At 42.1% G+C, this 25,814-nt stretch overlaps 1 protein-coding gene across 1 annotated transcript in view; it reads left to right on the forward strand.

Moving 5' to 3' along the window:
* LOC141337530 (protein kinase C alpha type-like) overlaps positions 1 to 25,483 on the forward strand; it is a 58,317-nt gene extending 32,834 nt beyond the window's left edge. The window contains exon 3 of the mRNA XM_073843369.1: positions 24,942 to 25,483. Within this exon, the coding sequence (XP_073699470.1) occupies positions 24,942 to 25,036 (95 nt within the window). The 3' untranslated portion in view covers positions 25,037 to 25,483. The remainder of the gene's footprint in view (positions 1 to 24,941) is intronic.
* The last annotated feature ends 331 nt before the right edge of the window (positions 25,484 to 25,814 follow it).

Consider the following 25,814-nt stretch of genomic DNA (forward strand, 5'->3'; position numbering starts at 1 on the left):
TACGCTTCAGAAAAGTTGTAGTTTATATTTGGAACTTGTGGAACCATTAGGCCTACATTTTTGTCAGCTTATTATTTGTTTTATTTACTTTATAAATATTTTTTCAACACATAATAAATTGCGTCTTATTAAATTAGCATTTGATTAATGTTTGCTCGGGAAATCAGCATATGCATTGCTGTGCGTAATTTATAATTGTTATGGAGGTTTGCAGTACATTCAGTTAAAGCACTTGTGCGTTATTAAGCATCATTGCTAAACTATTTTATTAATACCTATCCATTACTACATTTCAATTACCATAAGTTCCATATGCATTTTTTTCTACTTAATTCAATGTAGATTTTATGTCAAATTTTAGGTTACTTTTTAATAATAACTTTAATGCATTATGGTGTTGTTGTTTTTTAATGTGCATGTACTCCACTGCTGCAAAACTAATTGCTCCCAAAGTAGCAATAGTAAAAGTAAAGTAAACGAGTTTGTAGATAATTTTTTTTTTAAATCAGTTAGACATAATTTGTTCATTTAAAGCAAACTGACTGACTTAGCAAGTACAAATCTTATCTGAATTCTCCAGCTAAAAAGCTCATTACAGTTATCTTTATAGATTATGTGGGCGATATACTGATTGCACAAACACTCAGACTTGCCACCAGACAATGCATGTGTCAATGCATCATCAGGGAATGCATCTGTAAATGCATCGCCAGAGAATTGGTGCAAGTGCATTACGAGAGAATGCATGTAGGAATGTATCACCAATAAACACATTGTTGACCAGAGAATGCAGGATGTAGGTCTGGCCCTAGTGTCATGTATTTAGTATGAATGTGTGTGAACAGGATGTGTTGTATTATGATGCAGTAATAAGGCACACCCTGCAGCACTGAATCATTTTTGCTGTCATCGTGCTCTTTACCTGTCTGTGCAGGAGTGTCTCAGTCATTATCATACATACATACACCTAAACACACATCAGGTTGTCTCACCACCTCTGCTGTCACTCGTCCTGTGTGTCCTCACCTCTCTCTCTCTCTCTGCTGGGAGACAGTTTAACCCTGACTGGGATCTGGCAGTGGGAACATACTAATTGAAGGCACTTCTCCCCTCCAGCTGTGAGCTTCCCTGCAGCCTCCCTGCATCCTGTGAAAGCAGACAACAATGATACAATCAATCTGCTATACATGCCTATATCAGCTTCCATTTCCATTCACACAAATCTAAATGCCATCTCTTCTGTCAATCTGAGTTTCTTTTCTAACCAGCCACAACCATCATCACAATACCAGCATTTTATTAGCTGATACCAAAATACTAGTTAAATTTGATATTTGATGCCAACGTTGATACCACAGCCCTGTAATTGTGCTGCACAACTCTCTGTTATTTAAAAAGAATAGTCAAATAGTTACATATGATATGTATGAATGCATGAAATGTAGCCGTCAGGTGTTTCTTAATTAAAGATTTCCGAGAAACATTGTTGATATTTGAAATGAACACTCAAACAAACACACCTCTATCCAAAAGAAACACACCCCTCCCTTAATTGCTCACAAACATGCTATGCAACACAAACAAGCATATTCTTTATGATCAGGTCTGAGCTTCCTATGTCACATGATAGACCTGGTGACAATTTGCATATAAGTTACAATTACAGGGGGGTTATAGCTATCGTAAAAAGCGGATCCAAAAAAGTTAAGACGTATCTATGCATATATAAAGCAAAAGTAAACAAGCAGGATACAAATGAAGAAAACAGTAACTGCATAAAGCATAACAGCATAAAAATCGACATGAAGCAGAAGCTGTGAGCAACTTTGCTGTCAAAGACAAAATCATAAGTTGGGACTCAATTTTATCTGTTGGATGTTGAATGGGTTGTGAAATAAAAGCATTGCATATTGGAAAGAAGGCAGATCTGAATACAGTTGGCTTAACTGAAGTGCAACCTTGTATATGTCATAGATGTAGTGTGAGTCATTTGCAATATGCAAGTGCAATTCACGAAAACATTCAGAAATAGCTACATTAAATGCCAAATTAATCAAAAGTAAATTACATTGTCCTTGACCAGCATAAACCAGCAAAGGACCAGCATAAACCAGCTAAAACCATCATCCCAGCACCAAAACATACCTAACCAGCATATGCTGTTTTTTTCAGCAGGGGAAACAAAAGTCCATAAAAGAAACAGAAAATGTTTTTTTTTTTTTTTGTCAGAAAATTATGCGTTAAGTTTACTGACATTTCCTTTAACCCTAAAACACAGCAATATAAATACTTTGTCAAACTTTAAGTTGATCAGAAAGTGTAAAAAAAGTTTTAGAAATTTTAATGGTTTTCTGTCCACAAAAGATTGAAGTTTAAAGTAGTTTTAAAGCTTAAAGCTAAATGTTTTGAAGGCAATACAGTTTGTCAGATGGATGAATCGATAAATGGACAGATAGCATGTTTTAGCATGTTTCTAACATGATTAGCCTGTTAATAAATAATTCAAAATACAGGTAAAACACATTTGTAAAAGAGTAACATGGAAATTACTAACAGTACATTGGGCCCTATTTTACAGACTTTAATAACTACTTGCTGTGATTTTGTTGCTCTATCCCTGGTGAAAAACCAGCATATGTTGGTTGGGTAGTTTTGATGCTGGGATGCTGGTTAGGTATGTTTTGATGCTGGTTTATGCTGGTCCTCAGCTGGTCATGTGCTGGTGAAGGACCAGCAAAAAACAGCAAAAGGACCAGCATAAACCAGCAAAGGACCAGCATAAACCAGCTAAGGACCAAAATAAACCAGCAAAGAAACAGCTTAAACCAGCAACAAAATCTACCTAACCAACATATGCTGTTTTTTTCAACAGGGATATATTTCACTTTCAGGAATGACAGAAAAATTGCATGTGGAAACCTGCCATGTCATGACTAATTCAGGCACAGTGTAAATTTTGTGGCCTGCTGAAGTTGGATAGGTTGTTGTGAGCTGCTCAGAATATTATTTGCTACGTTTTTTGACGTGTTAACTGAGCGGCTCTGAGCCCTAAATCTGTCTTAATGGAGTGTGAAGTCAGGAGTGGATTGAAATCCTGACATGTCTTTATCCAGCTGCAAATCTGTCAGATTAGAGCAACAGTCTTGTGCTTAATGACCGATGTGAAATCTGAACACATGGACTTCGCGCTCTACTGCTGGATATGATAGCTGGCTTTTACTAGCACTTCTGGTCTGAAGTGTAGCCTTGTTTAGACTAGAGATGTGAATTGTGTACATACTGACTTCTTGATGACTGACTCAGTGGGATGGGGTGGAGTCCATCTGTACTTTTTGTAATCCAGTCAAAATACTTCTGCAATAAATCACACAATAAAAATGAGGTAATGTTGTCACGTACAACTAGACTTGTTTCTAGAGTGTAAAATTACCATCTGTTTCCATTATACTTTTGTCACTAATGGTTTTCTGTATATCTTGAGGCATCGTAGGCCACTCTAAAAGGTAACATTTACCAACATTTACATTTAATGACGGTAAAACCGCAAGAAGCACTTCCAGCTTATCTTTTGTCTACAACAGGTTTATAAACACCTGTGTTTCTGCCTATGAAGAGTGTGTGGTTGTGATTTCATGTTGGTTAGGATATTCCATGAGAAGCTACAGTAGATGTTTATGGAGAATGTAGGCAGGAAAACAAGTTAAAAGGTTTTGGTGAGAGTTCTACAGTGTTTAGACAAACCCCTGGAGCTAATGTCTATTAAACAGTGCCGCAAGTTCATGCAGTATATGTTTTGAAGTCAGACACTAATGTTTTAGCTGTAGTGTTTTTGCTTGTTTCAGAGTTGTGACATTGTGATTCTGCCCTCTGCTTTGTTATATTCTCACATACTGAGAACATTCTCTGAATGTTTTGTTTTCTTTTTCTTTCTTTTCTTTTCTTTTCTTTTCTCTTCTTTCTGGGAATAAGATCTTTAGACGCTTGTTGTTACATAAGGTGGGGCTTTGCTGCTGTTTATGTGGCTTCACATGTGTCCACCCGCTCTTCCCACAATCCTCCTTTAATTAAATTCACTCTCCCACAGCTCAGATAAACACAATGTTCTGAGAGAGTGTCGTCCATATGCCTCTTCCTCTGCCATTGCACGCGTGCTGAAGAATTCATCAGAGGAAATGGGCACATTGTGTGCTTTCAGACCAAAGTGTGTTCAAATTTCTATGTTCTGGCTTTCTTTCTTAAAATAATCAGTTAATATTCCAACTGCTCATTCAAAATCAGAAAAATCTGAAAAAAAAAGCAAACAACAATTACACTTCAGATGTAGGGATAGGAATGATGAAAAATGTAATTTTGGTTCCAAATCTGAATGAACAATTCTTGTTAAATGTTAACAGTGCCAGTTAGGCAGGAGTTAATATACAGTGAGGAAAAAAAATATTTGATCCCTTGCTGATTTTGTACGTTTGCCCACTGACAAAGAAATTATCAGTTTATCATTTTAATGGTAGGTTTATTTGAACAGTGAGAGACAGAATAACCTCAACAACAAAAATCCAGAAAAAACACATTTCAAAAAAGTTATAAATTGATTTGCCTTTTAATGAGTGAAATAAATTTGATCCCCTATCAATCTGCAAGATTTCTAGCTTCAAGGTGTCTTTTATACAGGTAGGGAGCTGAGGCAGCTTGGTGAGAAGGTGACAACAGTTGGTGCGATTATTCGCAAATGGAAGAAACACAAAATAACTGTCAATCTCCCTCGGTCTGGGGCACCATGCAAGATCTCACCTAGTGGAGTTTCAATGAACATGAGAACGGGGAGGAATCAGCCCAGAACTACACAGGAGGATCTTGTCAAAGATCTCAAGACAGCTGGGATCATAGTCACCAAGAAAACAATTGGTAACACACTATGCCATGAAGGACTGAAATCCTGCAGCACCTGCAATGTCCCCCTGCTCAGGAAAGCACATGTACAGGCCCGTCTGAATTTTGCCAAAGAACATCTGAATGATTCAGAGGAGAACTGGGTGAAAGTTTTGTGGTCAGATGAGACCAAAGTTGGGGAGGAGCAAAATTGTAGGAGCAGGAATGCTGCCTATGACCCCAAGAACACCATCCCCACCATCAAACTTGGAGGTGGAAACATTATGCTTTGGCAGTGTTTTTCTGCTTAGGGGACAGGACAACTGCACCACATCAAGGGATGATGGACGGGGCCATGGGGCCATGTACTATCAAATCTTGGGTGAGAACCTCCTTCCCTCATTGAAAATAGGTTGTGGATAAGTATTCCAGCATGACAATGACCCAAAACACACGGCCAAGGCAACAAAGAATAGGCTCAAGAAGAAGCACATTAAGGTCCTGGAGAGGCTACGGGGTCAAATACTTATTTCACTCATTAAAATGCAAATCAATATAAAACTTTTTTGAAATGTGTTTTCTGGATTTTTTGTTGTTGTTGTTGTTGTTGTTATTCTGTCTCTCACTGTTCAAATAAACCTGCCATTAAAATTATAGACCATTAAGATCATTTGTTTGTCAGTGGGCAAACATTCAAAATCAGCAGGGGATCAAATATTTTTTTGCCTCACTGTACAATACCATATAACGTTTAGATTTGCCTATTATTTCACTCTCTGTATTTGAAAGAAGTATAGTAAGCTGTACACAGTTTGCACTGCATTCTAAACAGGAAGCGAGTTTTTAATCCTAACACAGCCATAGTAATGTTTAGTTTATTCATTAGCTTTGTGGTTATTTCCTCTGTGTTTATTATGTGAAATTGTTTGTAGCTGTTAATTGCATTTTATCCACTTGATATTTGGTTGAAGGAACGTTTAGTTTCCTCCATGCAGGAATAGAAGGCTATCCATCATTTGGTGAAGGTTTGCCCCAGCGCTCCTCCCAGCTTGTTCACGCAGGCTGTTCTCGGCTCAGTTAATAGGACAGCACAACAAATGGGCCTCCATTCGGCCTCCGCAAATACCAATTAGAGCACTGGGTGCTGCCGTGAGACCCTGCAACGTGTGGGCGGCACCATATGGACCGCTTCAGCCGCGCTCATAATATATTATATTACAGGAGTCTCCTATAATACTAACAAATGTGTCATGGGGTTCCTCTCTGGTCTGTGGCCAGTTATCATATTAAGGCCATAATTATAATGTTCTGTGTGAAGAGCTAATTTGAAACCAGCCAGTAGAATCATAGGACCAAATTATTAAAACAAAATAACATGGAAAATAACGTGTTGGCAACACTATAACCAGCTGCAGGTGTTTTACAGGTTTAGCCCTGATGGAGATAAATGTTAAATCATCATAGAAGTTTGAGTTTTAGATATGTGAAGATGCTGGGCTGTTTGTAAGATCTTTTCTTTTGGTAAATGGGGAAGAATGGCATGCCAGATTCTAAACCCTGGATTTACAAAATCAATAGACAAGAATGACTGTCTGAAGGATCTAATCACGGCCTTACTTTTTAGCATGGAGTTAATGTAGGTATAATGTAGGCCTAAATTTAAGAGTCATGCATTTGAGTTGCATTTAAATTTGCATGCATTTGGATTTACAGAGTATTAACATAGTAAACTTAATGTGATGCAATTGTCAGTCATACATAAACGAAACAGCTTCCTGCACTCAAATGCATTTGTTCAAATCCCCTAGAATCAGCATAAATATGTCCATTGTGAAACTTAAATTTATTCAGACATGAAATGTGTGTCTATAAATAAAAATATGGCTTGTTGAACAAGCAATATTTAATTAGTTAAGATGTAGTGAGGGACTGAAACAAATTAAATTTATTGATGGTAAACAGATTGAGTATTTAACCACATTCAGTTCATTAGTACTGTACAGTTAAAACTGTGGAATCCAAGTTAATTAAAATTTTAACTGTGATTCAAATAAATATTTCTTAAATTTAGGCCAAAAAAATGTTTACACTGCAAGTTTCATTGCTTTCATTTATTAGTCTGGAGCTGTGCATTTGCCTTGTTTCTGTTACTTTGCACCTAATGGGCCTGCCATAGCAAAATCTAATTGGCTCTAAATCTCCAAAATACCTGTACAAATATTAAAATTAAATGAACTAAGTTTAAATCAATTCATCAATTATGTACTAACTAGTTGCTTCACGTAACAGCATTGTGCAGTCTGAAAAACTAACATTGTTTGGTTATATCCAATTTCAGATTTACATGCCCTTAAATGTCACATATATAAAAACAAATGATGGTTACTTTGTTATAAAAAATGTCCAGAATAAGCTGACCATGTAAAGTTGACCAGACATTATGACTATAGTCAAAAGTCTGGTTAAATTAGACTAAATTAGCTGTCTACATTATCAGCTTCATAAAAACTGCTGTTGAGATAAAGAGAGAATGAGACAGAGAACTGAGCAAAGGAAAGAGTGTGGGTGGAGGCAGAAAATATCAAGTAGGAAAATTTGAGATTGCAATTTGCAAGAGAGGAAGAATGGGTGGATAAAAAGACAGATAGACCACACGCAGACAAACAGTACAACCAAAAAAAGACAATGTAAATCAGCACTAATGTGTTATTGGATGAGTGGGAGTGCAAATTATAGCATTCTTTATATAAAAGAATAAAAAGCAGGAACGTGGAGGAAAAGAAAACAGAAAAGATCAGAGAATAGAAACCTGGCACACGAAACGTGCAGCTCTACCTTAAGACACAGATTGTGTACTACTTGGCTTTATGTTGCCATTGTGAGAAGCCTGGATGTATCTGCGACAGAAGAGGAAATGTCTTATTAGCAGAATAGCAATGGGCGTTGGGTTCACAGACACCAATTAACCGAGTCAGAGGTGGGTCCAGCCTGAGGCCAGACACACACACAATTCATTGATGAACTTTCTTTAACTGAAAATTGATTATTTACAATAATGCGTTACTTACACACTATGGTGCTGTTTAAATACTGTGCAGTTGCTTTGACACAATCTGTATTGTTAAAAGCGCTATATAAATAAAGGTGACTTGACTTGACTTGACACACATACAGACCAACCTGCTTAGCTCATTATTGTTGTATTGAAATAAGCCCACTTAGAAATGGTATGACCAAAATCTTATATTACAGGTAGTACAGATGAAAGAAAAAATACACTGTAGGGGAAAACATTCTGGCACAGCAGGGCAAGACACAACTTGGAAACCCATGGGACTGCAGGAACATTTAATGACATTAGATCTGGCACAGGACAGTGAACACAAGAAGAATAAATGGGAGGGTAATGATGGAGAGCAATTTTAGATGGACAGGGGTGCAAACTTTTCACCTTTCGGCGGTGTCATCGTCGTCGTATCTGTTGGCAAAGGAATGGACCCGTCCTTCTCTGCCTCTGATTGGCTTACCTTAATGTTCTTTCCCTCATCCAACCAATCTCATTTCTGAAGCCTAACTTTTAGACGCTGCAGGCAACTGTCTATAGCTGCATTTCCTGATAACGTTGTCTCTTTACGCTCTACGAAGACTCTAAAGGTATGCCTTAACTAAAGGTGTACCTTTTCTAGGCGTGTTTCCCGAACTATACCTTAGGAGGCTCCTTTAAATATACATTTTTACCTGTGACATTACCAGGGTCTGCTTCAGTGCGTTATGTGTGAAAGTGGTGTTCTATTTATAAAATATGCGTTGATTTCAAATAAAACCAAGGCACTCTGTCCTGTTAGCATCCATTAAACTTCCATGAAACTTTTACTTTTGCTTTTCACGTCAGTAAAGAAAACAAGGAAAGAAAAATATATACACAGAGCTCCTTCTTGTGGCCACCACATAAAATAAGAAGGAGAAAAAAAACTACATGAGACGTCGCTTAAGAATTTAAAAGCTTTTTACAAAAGGGAAAAAGGGGGTAATTTATATTAATTAATTATTATATGTGACCCTGGACCACAAAACCAGTCATAGGTAGCATAGGTGTGTTTGTAGCAATAGCCATTGTATAGGTCAAAATTATTGCTTTTTCTTTTATGCCAAAAATCATTTGGATATTAAGTAAAGTTTATGTTCCATGAAGATATTTTATTTCCCACTGTAAATACACTATATTGCTAAAAGTATTCGCTCACCCATCCAGATAATCGGAATCAGGTGTTCCAATCACTTCCATGGCCACAGGTGTATAAAATCAAGCACCTAGGCATGCAGACTGTTTTTACAAACATTTGTGAAAGAATGGGTCACTCTCAGGAGCTCAGTGAACTCCAGCGTGGAACTGTGATAGGATGCAAGCTGAGCATTATAAGAACGTGGAAGCATTTGGGAATGACAGCAACTCAGCCACGAAGTGGTAGGCCACATAAACTGACGGAGCGGGGTCAGCAGATGATGAGGTGCATAGTGCAAAGAGGTCGCAAACTTTCTGCAGATTCAATCGCTACAGACCTCCAAACTTCATGTGGCCTTCTCTGGAGTGACGAATCACGCTTCTCCATCTGGCAATCTGATGGACGAGTTTGGTGTGGATGAACTTTACTGGCCTGCACAGAGTCCTGACCTCAACCCGATAGAACACCTTTGGATGAAGCGGAGACTGAGAGCCAGGCCTTCTCTTCCAACATAAGTGTGTGACCTCACAAATGCGCTTCTGGAAGAATGGTCAAAAATTTCCATAAACACACTCCTAAACCTTGTGGACAGCCTTCCCAGAAGAGTTAAAGCTGTTGTAGCTGCAAAGGGTGGATCGATGTTATATTGAACCCTATAAATTAGGAATGGGATGTCACTTAAGTTCATATGCGAGTCAAGGCAGGTGAGCGAATACTTTTGGCAATATAGTGTATATCAAAACTTAATTTTTGATTAGTAGACAAAACATGGAGCATGAATGTTTGGACCCCGAAACCGAACTACACTCTTAAAAATAAAGGTGCTTTAAAAGGTTCTTCACAGCGATGCCATAGAAGAACCATTTTTGGTTCCACAAAGAACCATTCAGTCAAAGATTCTTCAAAGAACCATCTCTTCCTTACCTTTTTATAATCTGAAGAACCTTCTTTCACCACAAAGAACCTTTTGTGAAACAGAAATGTTCTTCAGATGTTTAAGATTCTTTATGGAATCATTTAGACCAAAAAGGTTCTTCTATGGCATCATGAAGCACCTTTATTTTTAAGAGTGTAGACAGGAGAGCCATGATCCAAAAACCACACATACAGCACCTCACACAGACGAGCGCACGGCCTGAGCAACTCACACACTCACACAAAGAGAAGACAGTACACTAGTGCCACCAAGCCAAGAATAATCCAGACTGAAGTGACAGAAACCTGGCAGATGGATGTTTCTTTGTTTTATGATTTAATACAAATGTGTTATTAAAAGTAGTGGTCAAGTGAATGTGAAAAACTTTAGTTAATCTTTTAAAATGTTATTTTAATCATGAAATTTGAAGTCCTTTTAGTTTTGGCAGATAAAGGGCTGAACAACAAATGTTTAATTTAAAAAAGTTTAAATTAATTTTAAATTAAATTGTTAAATTGGGAAGTACAAAGAAAGAAAGAAAGTACATTCTACTGTACAATAGTAATTTCTGTCAAACATTCATATGCACTAGTTCATACTGTGGCGGGAGTCCCGAGGCACAATCAGCGTCGCCCTGGCAACTCACGCCAAACACCTGGACCTCATCACCACGGACCAATCGTTCACGGACGCCGCCCCTACAAAAGCCGGTTGCTCACCACAGATCACTGAGAAACTATCTCCGATGAGGTTGAAGCTTACCTGCTCTCTGCTCTCATTTCCCCCTACAGATTCGCCGTGAACGATTGGCCACCGTCACTTCTGGACACCGCCACCACCGCGAACTCACCTTCAAGCACCTACCCGTTTGCTTGCACCTTCCTGGGGAATTCTGCACGACAAGGACTTCACCTCTCACGGAGCACCGACGCACATTCACCTGCCACTTCACCGTTTCACTTAAGTCTGTTCAATAAACTCACCCTCCGGGGCTCAACTAAAAGTCTTGTCTTGTCGTGCTGTTCCCCGCCCGGCCACAAGGTGGTGGAGAATGCGGGCAAGTTTCCGGGCCTGAGAACACCGACGAGCAAGACTCACTGTTTGTTTACACCGCCATCTTGCCCCCATTCACTTCCGGTTCTGTTTTTTTCAGGGCGCGCCGCTCCCCGAGATCATGGAAGAACTGGTCAAACAACTCACCGAGGTTAGCGTCCGCCAGCAGCAATGCTTTGAACTGTTGACGGAGCAACATGGACAGATTCAAGGATATTTGGCAGAACTACGTGCCCCGGCTGCTCACACCGTCCCGCTGCCGGACCCCCGCGCCGCCGCCGCTCGACTACTACCTAAACTGACCGCAGATGATGATATTGAGGCTTACCTCAAAATGTTTGAGTCTGTCGCTCGCACAGAGGGTTGGGCGAGAGGAATTTGGGCGGAGATATTGGCACCGCTGCTTTCTGGTGAGGCCCAACGGGCGTATTTTTCATTGCCAGCAGCAGCACAAAATAACTATAGTGAATTAAAGAGAGAAATTTTAGGGCGTTTGGGGCTTTCAGCCGTTGCGGCTGCACAGCGTTTTCATGACTGGGAGTTTAAAGCACGGTTGCCAATTCGCGCTCAAATAGCCGATCTGATGCGGTTAGCAGAGCATTGGTTACTAGAGAACTCGCCATCTCCGGCCCAGGTAGTCGAGAAAGTAGTAGTCGACCGGGTGCTGAGAGCGCTACCGCGTTCAATGAAGCAGGCGGCCGGGATGAAGGGTCCAAGAACTCTAGCCGAGCTGGTTGACGCCGTGGAGCTGGCGGACGCAGCCTTCCACCGGGAGGCCGGGGAGCGAGCGCCGCCTTTCCCCCGGAGGGTGAACCAGGAGCGACGCACGCCAGAGGCGCACCCCCGCGCAGTATACAGACCGCCCAGTCCCCGCGACGAGCCAATGCCCACCGATCCACCATCACCGACCCCCAAAGCCTGGATGACCGGCTGCGTGGTGCACCGGGAAACGCCACCAGGAGCCCCCACGACCTTCGTCATGATTCGAGGACGACGGTATCGGGCCCTCCTCGACTCCGGAAGTTCAGTCTCCCTCGCCAGGCCCGGACCCCTAGAACCCCGGCCAGCCCCCAAGTCAACGATGCCTATCACGTGTGTCCACGGTGACACCCGTCAGGTACCTACAAGTCTACTTACCTTTCGTAGGGATGGAAAAGCCTGGACCCTGGAAGTCGGAGTCGTAAGCGACCTGCCGGTCCCATTGCTGTTGGGGCGCGACTGGCCGGGGTTGGAGGCTGCCCTCGCCGAAGCTGCCCGGTCCCCTCGTCCTCGGCACCACCAGCATCGGCCGCCGTCGCGGGGATCTCGAGGCCATACCAACCTGTTGACAACCGACAGTGGGAGAGATGGTGAGTCCCCCTCCCGTAATACTAACCTCTTCCATGATGTCTTCCGGCAGGTTACGGGCGGGGGAGACTTTGGCCGCGCCCAGAAGGAGGACGACCGGCTGAAGCACTGTTGGCGACAGGTCCGCATCCTGGAGGGAAAGGAAGTCCTCCCGGCACCTCACCCTCTCCCATATTTCGTCGTCCAGAACGGTCTGCTATACTGCGTCGCGGAGCGACGGGGGGAGGTCAAACACCTGCTGGTCGTCCCAAAGACCAAGACGGAGCTGGTCCTAGAGTTGGCACATTCGCACCCCATGGCTGGTCACCTGGGAGCCCAAAACACGACGCAACGGATTCGGGATCGATTCCACTGGCCCGGCCTGGAGGCCGAGGTCAGGAGGTTTTGCCAGGCCTGCCCTACGTGCCAGCGCACGTCACCCAGAAAACCTCCCCCCAGCCCGCTGATTCCATTACCCATCATCGGGGTGCCCTTTGAGCGAATCGGGATGGACATCGTGGGGCCGTTGCCGAGGTCTGGCCGGGGACACGAGCACATCCTCGTTATCGTGGACTACGCCACCCGGTACCCAGAAGCAGTCCCCCTCCGCCAAACCACCGCCAAAGCCATCGCTCGCGAGCTGTTCCTGCTCTCCAGCCGGGTGGGTCTACCGTCGGAGATACTGACCGACCAGGGAACCCCCTTTATGTCCCGGCTAATGGCTGACCTCTGCCGGCTGCTGAAGGTAAAGCAAGTGAGGACCTCGGTCTACCACCCCCAGACCGACGGGCTCGTCGAGAGGTTCAACCAGACCTTAAAACAGATGTTGCGACGGGTGGCCGCCGAAGACAAAAAGGACTGGGATCTGCTCTTGCCTTATGTGCTGTTCGGCATCCGGGAGGTACCACAGGCCTCCACAGGGTTCACTCCCTTCGAACTCCTCTTCGGCCGGCAACCCCGTGGCCTCCTCGACGTAGCCCGAGAAGCCTGGGAGCAGCAGCCGGCAGTCTACCGGACCGTCGTCGAGCACGTCCGAGACATGCGGGAGAAGATCGACCGGGTCATGCCGTTAGTCCGGGAACACCTGGTGAAATCCCAACAGGCCCAGCAACGTCTCTACAACCGGGCGGCCCAACCGCGGGAGTTCCAACCTGGAGATAGGGTGATGGTCCTGGTCCCCAACGCAGCCTGCAAGTTCTTGGCCCAGTGGCAGGGGCCCTACACGGTTGAGGAGCGAGTGGGCCCAGTTAACTACCGGGTAAGACAACCCGGCCGAAGAAGAGTAAACCAATTATATCACGTTAACCTGTTGAAGAAGTGGATCGGGGACCGGGACCAGCTCGCCGCCCTCGCCTCCCAAGATCCCGCGGTTGTAGATGTCAATCCCAACCTGTCAGCCACACAGAAGACGGAGCTGCGGCACCTGGTCGGTCAGTTCCTGGACGTCTTCTCCGACAGCCCCGGCCAGACTAATGTCCTAAGCCACGACATCTGCACCCCTCCGGGCGTCCTCGTCCGGCAACGGCCCTACCGAGTCCCAGAGGCCCGCCGGCAGGCTATAGAGGCGGAAGTCCAAAAGATGCTCAAGCTGGGGGTAATAGAACCATCACGGAGCCCGTGGTCCAGCCCGATTGTCCTGGTCCCGAAGCCCGACGGCACCCTGAGGTTCTGTAATGACTACCGACGCCTAAACGACATCTCCGACTTTGACAGCTACCCCATGCCCCGAGTGGATGAGCTCCTGGAACGGTTGGGGAGGGCTCGGTACATCACAACACTCGACCTCACCAAAGGCTACTGGCAAGTCCCCCTCTCGGCCGACGCCAAGCCCAAAACGGCCTTCTCGACGCCCTCGGGGCACTGGCAGTACCGGGTTCTCCCCTTTGGCCTGCATGGGGCCCCCGCCACCTTTCAACGACTAATGGATGTAATCCTCCGTCCCCATCAGGCCTATGCCGCAGCGTACCTCGACGACGTGGTCATCCACTCGGAGGCGTGGGAAGACCACCTGGAGCGGCTGCGCAGGGTGCTGTTGGAGCTTCGCCGGGCTGGACTAACCGCCAACCCCCGCAAATGCCACCTAGCCATGAACGAAGGCAGGTACCTCGGCTTCAAAGTGGGAAGAGGACTCATCCGGCCTCAGGAGGACAAGGTCAAAGCCATTATGGATGCCCCTAAGCCATCCACCAAGTCGCAGGTACGTGCCTTCTTGGGGTTGGCGGGTTATTATCGGTGCTTTATCCCCGGCTTTTCCTCTATAGCCGCCCCTCTGACAGACCTGACCAGGAAGGGACAGCCAGAGCGGATCCGTTGGTCTGGGGAAACCGAGGAGGCCTTCCGGCGCATCAAGGAGGCCCTGACCACCGAGCCCGTCCTGCGTGCCCCAGACTTCAACTGTCCCTTCCTGCTCCAAACGGATGCCTCCGACACGGGATTGGGGGCCGTGCTCTCCCAGGTCCAGGAGGGAGAGGAGCATCCGATTGTGTACATCAGCCGGAAGCTGTCCAAGGCCGAGCGCAACTACGCCGCGGTAGAGAAAGAAGCTCTCGCCATCAAGTGGGCAGTCCTGGAGCTGAGGTACTATTTATTAGGTCGACATTTTACACTGTTTACAGATCATGCACCGCTACAGTGGATGGCCCGGGCCAAAGACACTAACGCCCGGGTCACGAGGTGGTTCCTCTCGCTCCAGGACTTCCACTTCGATGTGCGCCACCGGGCCGGATCCAGCAACTCCAACGCTGACGGACTCTCTCGGTCTTGGGCAGCGTATGCAGGTCTGTCAGGGGTCATTCCCCTCCCACCCCCTGTCTCCCCTTTTGTTTCTGCCACCAGGACCAGGACGTCGCTTGGGGGGGGGAGTGTGGCGGGAGTCCCGAGGCACAATCAGCGTCGCCCTGGCAACTCACGCCAAACACCTGGACCTCATCACCACGGACCAATCGTTCACGGACGCCGCCCCTACAAAAGCCGGTTGCTCACCACAGATCACTGAGAAACTATCTCCGATGAGGTTGAAGCTTACCTGCTCTCTGCTCTCATTTCCCCCTACAGATTCGCCGTGAACGATTGGCCACCGTCACTTCTGGACACCGCCACCACCGCGAACTCACCTTCAAGCACCTACCCGTTTGCTTGCACCTTCCTGGGGAATTCTGCACGACAAGGACTTCACCTCTCACGGAGCACCGACGCACATTCACCTGCCACTTCACCGTTTCACTTAAGTCTGTTCAATAAACTCACCCTCCGGGGCTCAACTAAAAGTCTTGTCTTGTCGTGCTGTTCCCCGCCCGGCCACAATACTTTGACTTCTGCTTTATACAAGGAATTCTATGACTATATAGATGTTGTGGTCGTTTGTTCACATTTTCAAGAAATCATCAGACCCTACAAATAAAATATTTGTGAATAAGTGAATAAGACAAATGAATAAGTCTGGCATATGAATGAGTCTGACATATGCACACAGCTTTGCGTTACGTAACAGGAGTTATTATAAGACAGATTAAACTGTGAATTGTGATTGGAAGAGCCATATTTAAAGCCGTTGTAAAGTAGCTGAAATACTTTAAGCACATCATTTCAAATCTCTGGTTTGGTGTGATGTTGTTTGGCAGCTATGGACATAGCTATAGACATCTGAACTCCACTTTGTGCATAATAAAGCCCCTCAGTTGGGTTGTTAGAGTGTTATGCGTCTCACTCTATTTCTTCATCAGTCTGGAGTGTGAATAATGAAAAACAGTCCTGTTGGCCAAATATACCTAACATGGTATAAATTGTACAGCAAAATCTCAGCTGACTGACACATTTCTGTTACTGTGTGGTATATCCATACTTTCATACCATACAGCTATATGAGACAGCCCTAAGCACAGGGGTGTCATGCTGAAAAATGATTGAACGCAGTTATCTCTGTCCTTACAAGTGTGCAACTTTTCATACTTTTCTCTAATGCTACGCAGATGGAAAGCCTTGAGAATGTGGTATAAACAGAGTTGTGGAAATTTTCTTTTACATAATACATAAAAGTAATGCATTGCAATATTGTGTTACTCCATTAAAAAAATTTGTTTGTTTTTATGAAAAGTAATGCATTACGTTAAACCTTAAATTACTTTTTGTCACCTGGGCTGGGCTTGCTTTTTTATTTTTAATAACAAAAAACCCAAAAGTTGTACTTTTGGCAAGGTTCCTTTCAGACCAAAAGTGAAATCTATAAGCCTCAAGCTGAAGGAAGTGCCTCTGCACCTCACTCCCACTTTCTCTCAACACAGGACAGGACAGGTGTCAGTGAATAAATGAGAAAACAAAATTTATTGTAAATTAAAAAAAAAAAAAAAAAAGATTTATTTTAGTTACTTGAAAAAAGTAATCTGATTACTTAACTTGTGTTACATGTAATGCGTTACCTCTGGTTATTAATGTGTGCAGTTTTGATTTTGCATAGTATCATACAGCCTTCAGTGACTGCAGACAAGCCTCTTATCTGTCGAACTGCTCTGACCCCTCACTGCTGAGAGTCATCACAGACAGGACACTATATAGAGCAGTCAGACCACTTATAAACACAAGCTAACCATTAACAAGCTATTGGCAAAAGCATTACCTGGTTTTTATAACAGCCCTTATAAGCTGAACTAACACTGACAGCGATTAAATAACTGCAGATCACAGAACCTCTGAGCTGTATTCTATTCTAGTTGTATTCTAGTCTGCTGTGGTGACCAACTGTATCACTGTTTTTTGCACTTCTGTTGCCACATTGCTTTGCTTCTCATTTGCATGAAGTTCTGCTCAACTTTTTCTTGCCAGCAGTCACTGGCAGTTGTGTGGCCAGAACTCTGTGAGTCCTTTTTAACTCACATGTGCATTAGCTTTTCCCTTTTGAAAAATAAGTTTTGAATGTGCACTTGTAGTGTACTGTAGTGTAGTGTAGTGTACTGAAATGTAAAAATACCTATTTCTGCCATGAAACTCTAGATGATGCAGGCTGACGGGTTGTTAATGTAACTGATGATATTACAGAGTTATACGACTTGGCACAAGCTGATCGGTTCATGTTGCATACGCAACCAATGAGCTTGCAGCTTGCAGCTATTTAAATGGCTGGTAGTATTCACCTGGGCATTTCGCAGTGCACTTTCAGAGTTCCTCTGAAACCCTCCACCTTCCCTAGCTCCACCTGTATAGATCTGGTTATTTTATGTTATTTGTGCAGCAGCAGTATGTCTTAAATACTCACAGCACCGTATTGCCATATGCTTTGGCAGTAGCAAGGTCTGTACTTGCTTGCAGCAGCAGCAGCAGCAGTAATCTACAACTACAGCAATAACCAACAGTAAAAGGCCATTTATTTAACATTACAGAATACACTGTCATGACTGTTTCTTACTTGTCAGTACATTTGTTAGTACAAAACTCACTCTTAAGTTCAACTAATTGCATTTAATATTAATTAAAACTATAAGGAGTTTTCATTTATTCGTAAATAACATGCATTTAAATGTCTGGATTACTTTACATTCATTTTGCACTTAGGTATATTCTTTTAAAGTATATTATTTTCATAAGAAATACTCATTTTAAAAGTATGCTGAAGTGTCCTTTTTCACAAGGGCTGTCCTTTTTAGAGCCTGACAGATGCAAGTTAACGGCTGTTTTCTGCCCTTGAGGACCAGTTCCAGTCAGTCAGAGTGTTGGCAGGGCAGTATTGTCACACATTGCTATTTGCCTGGTCAGGAAAAGTTATTTTGTGTAAGAGAGGCGAGAGTGATTGAATGTGTAATGCATTATTTCTGAGTTGTACGGCAGGTGTAGGACAGAATCTCTAATAGCGTGTGTTTAAGGTTAATGTGTCTGGATAACTCAAGCTCTATTATGCTGTAGAGTTCCTCTCTCAGCACTCGCACTCATGGCTCATAGAAAGTGCTAGTTGACCTGTGTGTGTCACATCTCAGATTCACTTAGCAAAACAAACTCAACTGTAATGGCCCATTGAAAAAACACTGCACATGGCTGATCATTATCAAGCAGAGTTTAATAACAAGCAATGCAGTTCCGACAGCCATCATGACTGCCATGATGTCACAGTGTGTGTTGAGGTTAAATGTCTTCATAAATGTATGGAGATTGTGGTCTAATTACTACGAAAGTTTGAATTAGTTTTTCTGACTATGATATGGATGATTGACATTAGCTATAACAATAAAGGACATATTTAATAGTTGTATTCCATCAATTTTTACAAATCGCTTGTCCTATGTAAGATCGAGGGGATGCTGGAACCTATGTAATACAAACTTTTATATTTTCCTGCAGTTTCTAGATTAAATAAATTCTAATAGCAGTAAAACACTAACATTGTTTTTTTTTTTTTTTGCTTTTCACACAGACTATGATTACGGGGGAGATTATCAAATTAATAATTATTCATTTTTGTGCAATGAACAAAACCAGCTGTATGGCTTTTCTTACATAGTAAATTTGCTCAGTAGCGCACCTGGTACAGCACTGGACTCAGAACACAAATTAAGAAATGCACTTTGAGATGGTTATCCTGGCTATTTCCCTGTGTTTAATGGTAACAGAGGAGACTAATACCCTGTGTGGCTGTACACTGTACTATTAATGAAGTGGTAGCTGGTTACACCTCACCTTACTGTGTGATTAACATCTCTTTCAGTTAAAAGAGGTGTTAAAAAGGGTTTAATACTCCTTATAAATGTAGCCTTGGTGTATTCAGAGTGTTTGACAGGTTTATTTGATGAAATCTGTCAATTTGACCATGCTGAGTTAGAAGCAGTCAATAGAGATTTGCTGATTTTATATGACGGTGAAATAAGTCTCTCTGCAGTATTTCATTGCAGAGAAAATTGAAAGATGTGTGAGGTTCTTCAGGTGGTCTGTGTTGGTTTGTCTGTAAGTGGGTCAGATGTAAAGGTGTTATACCCCTGCTGTGGTAAAATCAGGTTGAAGAAGATGGAGTCAGTGGCAACACTGTTCATCTTTGCTCCAGTTGAAGCCTCAGGGGTTTCATCAGGACTGTGAGCAAGAGAGCTAGAAAATGGATTGTAGTGAATCTCCATGTTGGAGATATTTATTTAGGATTTTTTAAATATGTTAATATTTCTATGAAGGCTGTATGACAAGTGCCACTCTGTGTTTTTACAGTTTACAAGCTTTCTTGTTTTTTTCTTCTGTTTGTCTTTGACATTTAGAGATTTCACATTTTTACCTGATTTGTGTAAATCCATCCATATTAAATTACATTTTAACAAACCTATTCTGTTAAGAGTTCTTAAAGATCTGTAGGAAAATCGCAGTTGAAGGTGCAACATGCAGTTAGGCTGAATTTGGTGTATGCCAAAATAGCAATTTGCTCTCAGGCCAAAAAACTCAATTTTGGTTTCATTAAGACCACATATGTTCTTCTGGAAAGTTTCAGATTTGTCACATGGCTTTTAGCAGACTCCTGGCTTGACTTAAGGTTGGCCTTTTTCAGAAAGTGGTGTACTAACCAATCTTCTAATGAGCTAGAATCTTTAAAGTGTCAAAGATTATGAATGCAGATACACAGGGCACAACAGTACGTATTTTTCTTTAGTCACAGCACACATTTGCTAAAAAAATTATGATATACAATGAAGAATAATTCACTTTTTTCTTTAACAATGAGTGCGTTTACATGGACCCTCTTAATGCGATTATAATGAGATTTTGGCGATATTGTGATTAAACTTTTCCCCATGTAAACGCAATACTTCGATTATAATAATGCGATTAAGCTCATAATCGCAGCAAGCATAATCGTATTAACATAGGTGGCGCACGCCGATTTTAATCGAAGTATACCGGCATGTAAACACCTTAATCGCAGTATTGCCGCTTTCACCAGAGTGCGCACGCACTCCTGACTGAGTCACGTGCCACGCACTTGCAGACAGGGACTGCTCTACAAAGGGGCTAGGGGGCTATAGCCCCATTAGAATTTTGAATATCTCGGTTTAGCCCCCCCAACCAGCTGAGATAAAGGAGTGCTGCTGTCCCGTGCTGTTTGTCACAGTATTCTTACACACGCGTAATGTGAGCGCAGTTTCGTGCATTAGGCTACATTTAATCCATTACATCATCACTAAGATTGAGACGTGTCGTTCATTTAATTTTTAATATAAGTGTAAAGTATACACAGTTGAATTACGCATTCATATGAATTGTGTTAATGTTGAGCGCACAACCCAGTCTCACGGAGCGCATGGTGCTGTCCAGCTTTGAAGTCTTTCCTTTGCATGTAACAGGTTTTTTTTGTTGCTTTGTGTATAGAGCCCTGAATAGGCCTAAAATCTAGCCCAGCTCCTGGCAGAATTCTTGGTAAGAGACTGGCCAGACTCCGACCCAAGTCTTTTTGGCCACTTCTCCCAAAACAGCTTATACTACCATTTTTTTAGCTATTAAAATAGTTCAGTTTTGTATATAGGCCCAATGACAATGTAATTATATTTCGTTTCAGGTTTTTTTTAAGTTAATTTAGAAAAAAGTTTAAAGCATTTTTTTCCTGTTAAATATAGGCTAAGTTTTTTTTTTTTTTTTTTAAAGAAGCGACCAGCGGCAGACGGTGAGTTCATATGCTTGATCAATTTAGCTTTCTTAAATCATCACGACTTGCCTAAAATAAAATCTATAGATATTAAAGAGTTCAAGCATATCAAAATGTTAGTTTAAACGTTTAACCTGTATGTGCGCTGTTAGACTCATATTCTATCGTCTGTGCGGAGAGTGGAGGCTAGCGCGCGCTTTACTGGACATGAAGTAGCAAGTGTGATCACTTGCATTGCAAACATCTTAAAATACGCTGACTTTTTTGCACGTAAAGGTAAGAGCGATAGCTATTATTCGTAACTGTAAAGGATTTATGTATATTTGCGTGCCCTCACAAACAATACCAACAAATTGATGTGCTTTTTCTATATAAAAAAAATGGAATGGGCTCTCTTCTTCAGGAACAGGAATCTTTAGGCAATCGTGAGGCAAATGCGTTAGCCTTTCATGTGCTCTTGATTGCGGATTTGTGGAACTCCTAAAAAAAATGCGCTGAAGGCGCGCTCACTGCTGCCCGTCGGGCTCGGGCTGGAATGCAGGGCTTGTTTTAAATTTGTGTCTATTTTTTTTTTTTCGTTCGTGTCAGTTTTAAATATAATTTAAAAGGCCGTTTTAAATAAAATTTAAATTATAGGCTACTTCTGTTAAATATGGTGTGTAGGCTACCAGAGCTGCTTTTCTTTAAAAATAAAAAAGACACAATTTCTTCATTAAGTAACTTTTACGTCACGAATATCGATTATTTTCTTAGCACCCCCACATATTGGACTAGCCCCCCGTTAGCCCCGTTAGAGAAAATATTCTGGCGCCTGTTTGTAGATTAGAAACAACGACGGGGAAGAAGGCGACACACTTTTAGGGAGCTCAGGAAACTGGACTTTGCACGACATAATGCAATTCATTGACGGACAATAGGAATAATAGGAATATTGGAAATTCCATGTAAACCGGAGTGAAGAACTTTGCTCTTGACATGTAAACATTATAATGCGATTAAGTCCTTACTCTGATTATTGGAAATAATCGCATTATTCTTGCCCATGTAAACGTAGTCATTGAAGTAAGCCTATCGGTGAGACTGGCTCATAAGCCGAAATAATGAGAACAATTACAACATGCAGTAAATGGTAAAACTCTTTGCACTATAAACCAGTGTGCCCACAATAAAAATGCATTATAATAATATGGTAAGACACACAAATTTGCAATATCAAGCAGCAAAACAAGTTTTGTACAGCTAAAAAAAGCAGGGCGAGGTTAAGACCGGAAGCCGGACCCATCAAATTTACAAATGACCGCGCCCACTGTTATAGGTAAAAAAAAAGGTGGATAAAAACCTCTTCTACATTAGCCAGCTATATAGCATTATCTTGGTGACAAATTCATTCATACTGACCTCTGCATGTTCATCATGGCAACTCATGGTAAAGAACTCTGAGGATTTGAGAATTAGAATTGTTGCTCTCCGCAAAGATGGCCAAGGCTATTAGAGGTTCAGTAACACCCTGAATCCGAGTTACACTACAGAGGTTTTCCAAGATGGGTTCCATTCGCAACAGGCCTTGCGAGGGTCGATTCACAAAGTTGAGCACTTGTTCTGTGCGTCAGGCTTCAAAAAACAGATGCATGAGTGCTGCCAGCATTGCTTTAAAGGTTGCAGAAGTAGAAGGTCAGCTTATCAGTGCTCAGACTATACGCCACACACTGCAACAAGTCAGTTTGCATGAACATCCTCCCAGAAGGAAGTCTCTTCTGAAGCTGGCTCACAAGAAAGCCCACAAACAGTTTGCTGAAGACAACCTGTCCAAGAGCATGAATTACTGGAACCATGTTCTATGGTCTGATGAAACTAAGATAAACTTGTTTGGCTCAGATGGTGTCCAGCATGTGTGGCAACGCCCTGGTAAGGAGTACCAAGAAAATGGTGTCTTGTCTACAGTCAAGCATGGTGGTGGTAGCATCATGGTCTGGGGCTGCATGAGTGCTGCTGGTACTGGGGAGCTGCAGTTCATTGAGGGAAACATGGATTCCATTATGTAGCTCTGTCAACTGAATAAACTCTTTTACACTGGCCTTAGGCCAGCAAGCCATTCTTATTGTGTTGGTCCAATGCAAAGTTCATTCCCTGAATGCTCAGTGAGACACAATGAGACACCAGCAGCAAAAGACAGTGTCAGGTTTGGTGGTACTTCAAGGTTAACACTTGAACTACAACTAGTGACGTAATATATACTTAGAACTGCTGTTTATAAAGCAGAGAACAAAGCACAAGCCCACAGTGCAAATGTATTATTTTGAGTAAAACATTATGGACCTTCCCCACAAGGGATGTCAGATTTCGTGAATTTTCATAATTGATTGCCATTAAAATAACTGATAATTTCACTGATTAAAAACTAATGTTAATACCAGAAACAGTATTCAGAAAAAAAAAAAAAAAAAAATCCGTGCATCTCCACCCAAAAAAGATTGCTTATGTCTAGACACTGGTCTCTTGATCTGTGGTGACATCTGTGTTCTTGTTCTATTTGGACAGCCTGATCCTATCATTGGCTGGGTTGTGTTTTGCTTGACGTCATAGAGCCCCAGAGCTGCAAGATTTAGAGCTTTTGCATTTCTGTATGACCTCTCCAGCTTCTGTCTTCCAAACAACTTCCTGTTAAAGTACCACAAGAAGGTTGTTCATCACACAGGATGGATCTGATCTGCTGCTGTAGTAGTGAGGCATCCATAGTGGCTGAGAGAGCTCAAAACGTTGCAACTGAAAAAAACATGCAAAAAAGCAAAGAAAACACCCAATAATCGGATTGAAACATGCTGCAAATACTCACAACACAACTAAGAAACATGCTGTGTTGCTTTCCTTTGCGCTGCTTTGTGCTGCATTGTCAGTATTTGCATCGTGTTTCTGTAGTTAGTTGTGCTGTGAGTACTTGCAATGTGTTTCTGTATTTGGATGTGCTGTTACTATTTGCAGCATCTTTCTGTATTTGGTTGCACTGTTACTATTTACAGCATGTTTCTGTATTTCGTTGTGCTGTAAGTATTTTCAGCATGTTTCTGTAATTGGCTAAGCTGTGAGTATTTGAGCGTGTTTCTGTATCTGGTTGCATTGAGTATTTGCAGCTTGTTTCTTTGTGCTGTGAGTATTTGCAGCATGTTTTTGTATTTCATTGCGCTGTAAGTATTTACAGTGTGTTTCTGTATTTAACTGCATTGTGAGTATTTGCAGTGTTTCTGTATTTTGTTGTGCTGTGAGTATTTGCAATGCTTTCTGTATTTAGTTATTCTGTGAGTATTTGAGCGTGTTTCTGTATTTGGTTGCACTGTGAGTATTTGCAGTGTGTTTCTGTATTTGGTTGCACTGTGAGTATTTGCAGCATTTCTGTTTTTCTATCTTTAGTGAGTATTTGCAGTGTGTCTCTGTATTTGGTTGCATGGTGAGAATTTGTAGCATGTTTCTGTATTGTGTAGCGTTTCTGCATTTGGTTGCTTTTATTAGTATTTGCAGTGTGTTTCTGTATTTGCTTGCGTCATAAGTATTTGCAGCACATGTGTTTTCAAACTGATGAAAATGTGCTCATAGTTTACTTGTGTTTTTTTCTATTTCCATGTGTTTTCTTCAGTTGCAGTACATTGAACTCTCTCAGCCACCGTAGGTCTAATTTAATTAGTGATATTTATTGTACAGTGATGAAATTGAGCACATATGGGTTTTTAAATGAACAGGTGTACCTTGTTAATGTATTAACTTAGTCTATTTACATTTTTGTGGCCATTTTACTAAAATATTTGTAACAGAGAATTCAGACAATCAGAGTCAAATACTCCAGGGAGCTGTGCGTTCTAAAAAGTTCTGTATCCTTCATGAACTTTTGGGAATTTGTGATTCTTCTTTTGACAAGAGAAGAAATAAAGGGAAGAATTTTTCTTTTTCTTCTTTTCTTTTCTGACAGGAACTAGGAGGGATATAACACTGGATTGGGAACTCAAATTCTCAATTGTGTCTGCAGGCAGCCAGCATGCTACTCTCTTCCTAATAGCATGCTAAGAACAGTAAATGTGTGTTCTTGCTGAAGGATATTGAAGGTACAAATAGATTTAGCGACAAGAACAGCTACTTTTTATCTTTCTAACCCCTCTCTCTCTCTCACACACACACACACACACACACACACACACACACACACTGTTTATCAACCAATTTGTCTTCTTTAGGATCAACATATGTAGTTATTATTAGTGATGACTGCTACGGAATGCATCACTATTACTATTGTTAATAGTTAAGGTTAGTGATTTGAACAAACACAAAAACTTGTTGCTGTGGCAGTATGGAATATAAAACTGTCATCACCTGTGGTGGAGTTGTGTGTATAGCTGTAATCTGACAGTGTGTGTTAGTGTGTGTGTTAGCTCTCTGTAATAAAGCTTCAGTGTGTATTAAGTGTGGCCTCAGCATAACTCTGATCCTTTATCCCAGCAGCCAGCATCTGGATATGTTACGAGTGATTTTTGCAGCTAAGCTGAGAGGGGGCGGTGGGGTGGGTAAGGGTATGGGTGGCTCAGACACATAATGATGTAGTGTGCTGTGCCACCTGGTGGGTATTCACTAGGGCAGAGTGGATGGAGGAATAAAAAGGCGTGGGCAACTTATATAAGAGGAAGAATACACTCCCTATGAAAAGTCCCTTCTGTCTCTTCATGTCTGTCCTTTATACAATTGTGCTGACAATAAATAGTCATAAAATAATAAAGATGAATGATTTCTGTTTTATTTCATTCATCGATGTGTTCATTTCAAAGGGTAGAATGACATTATAAATTAC

The sequence above is a fragment of the Garra rufa genome, chromosome 1 (genome assembly GCF_049309525.1).
Source record: "Garra rufa chromosome 1, GarRuf1.0, whole genome shotgun sequence".
In the NCBI taxonomy this organism is placed as follows: Eukaryota; Metazoa; Chordata; class Actinopteri; order Cypriniformes; family Cyprinidae; genus Garra; species Garra rufa.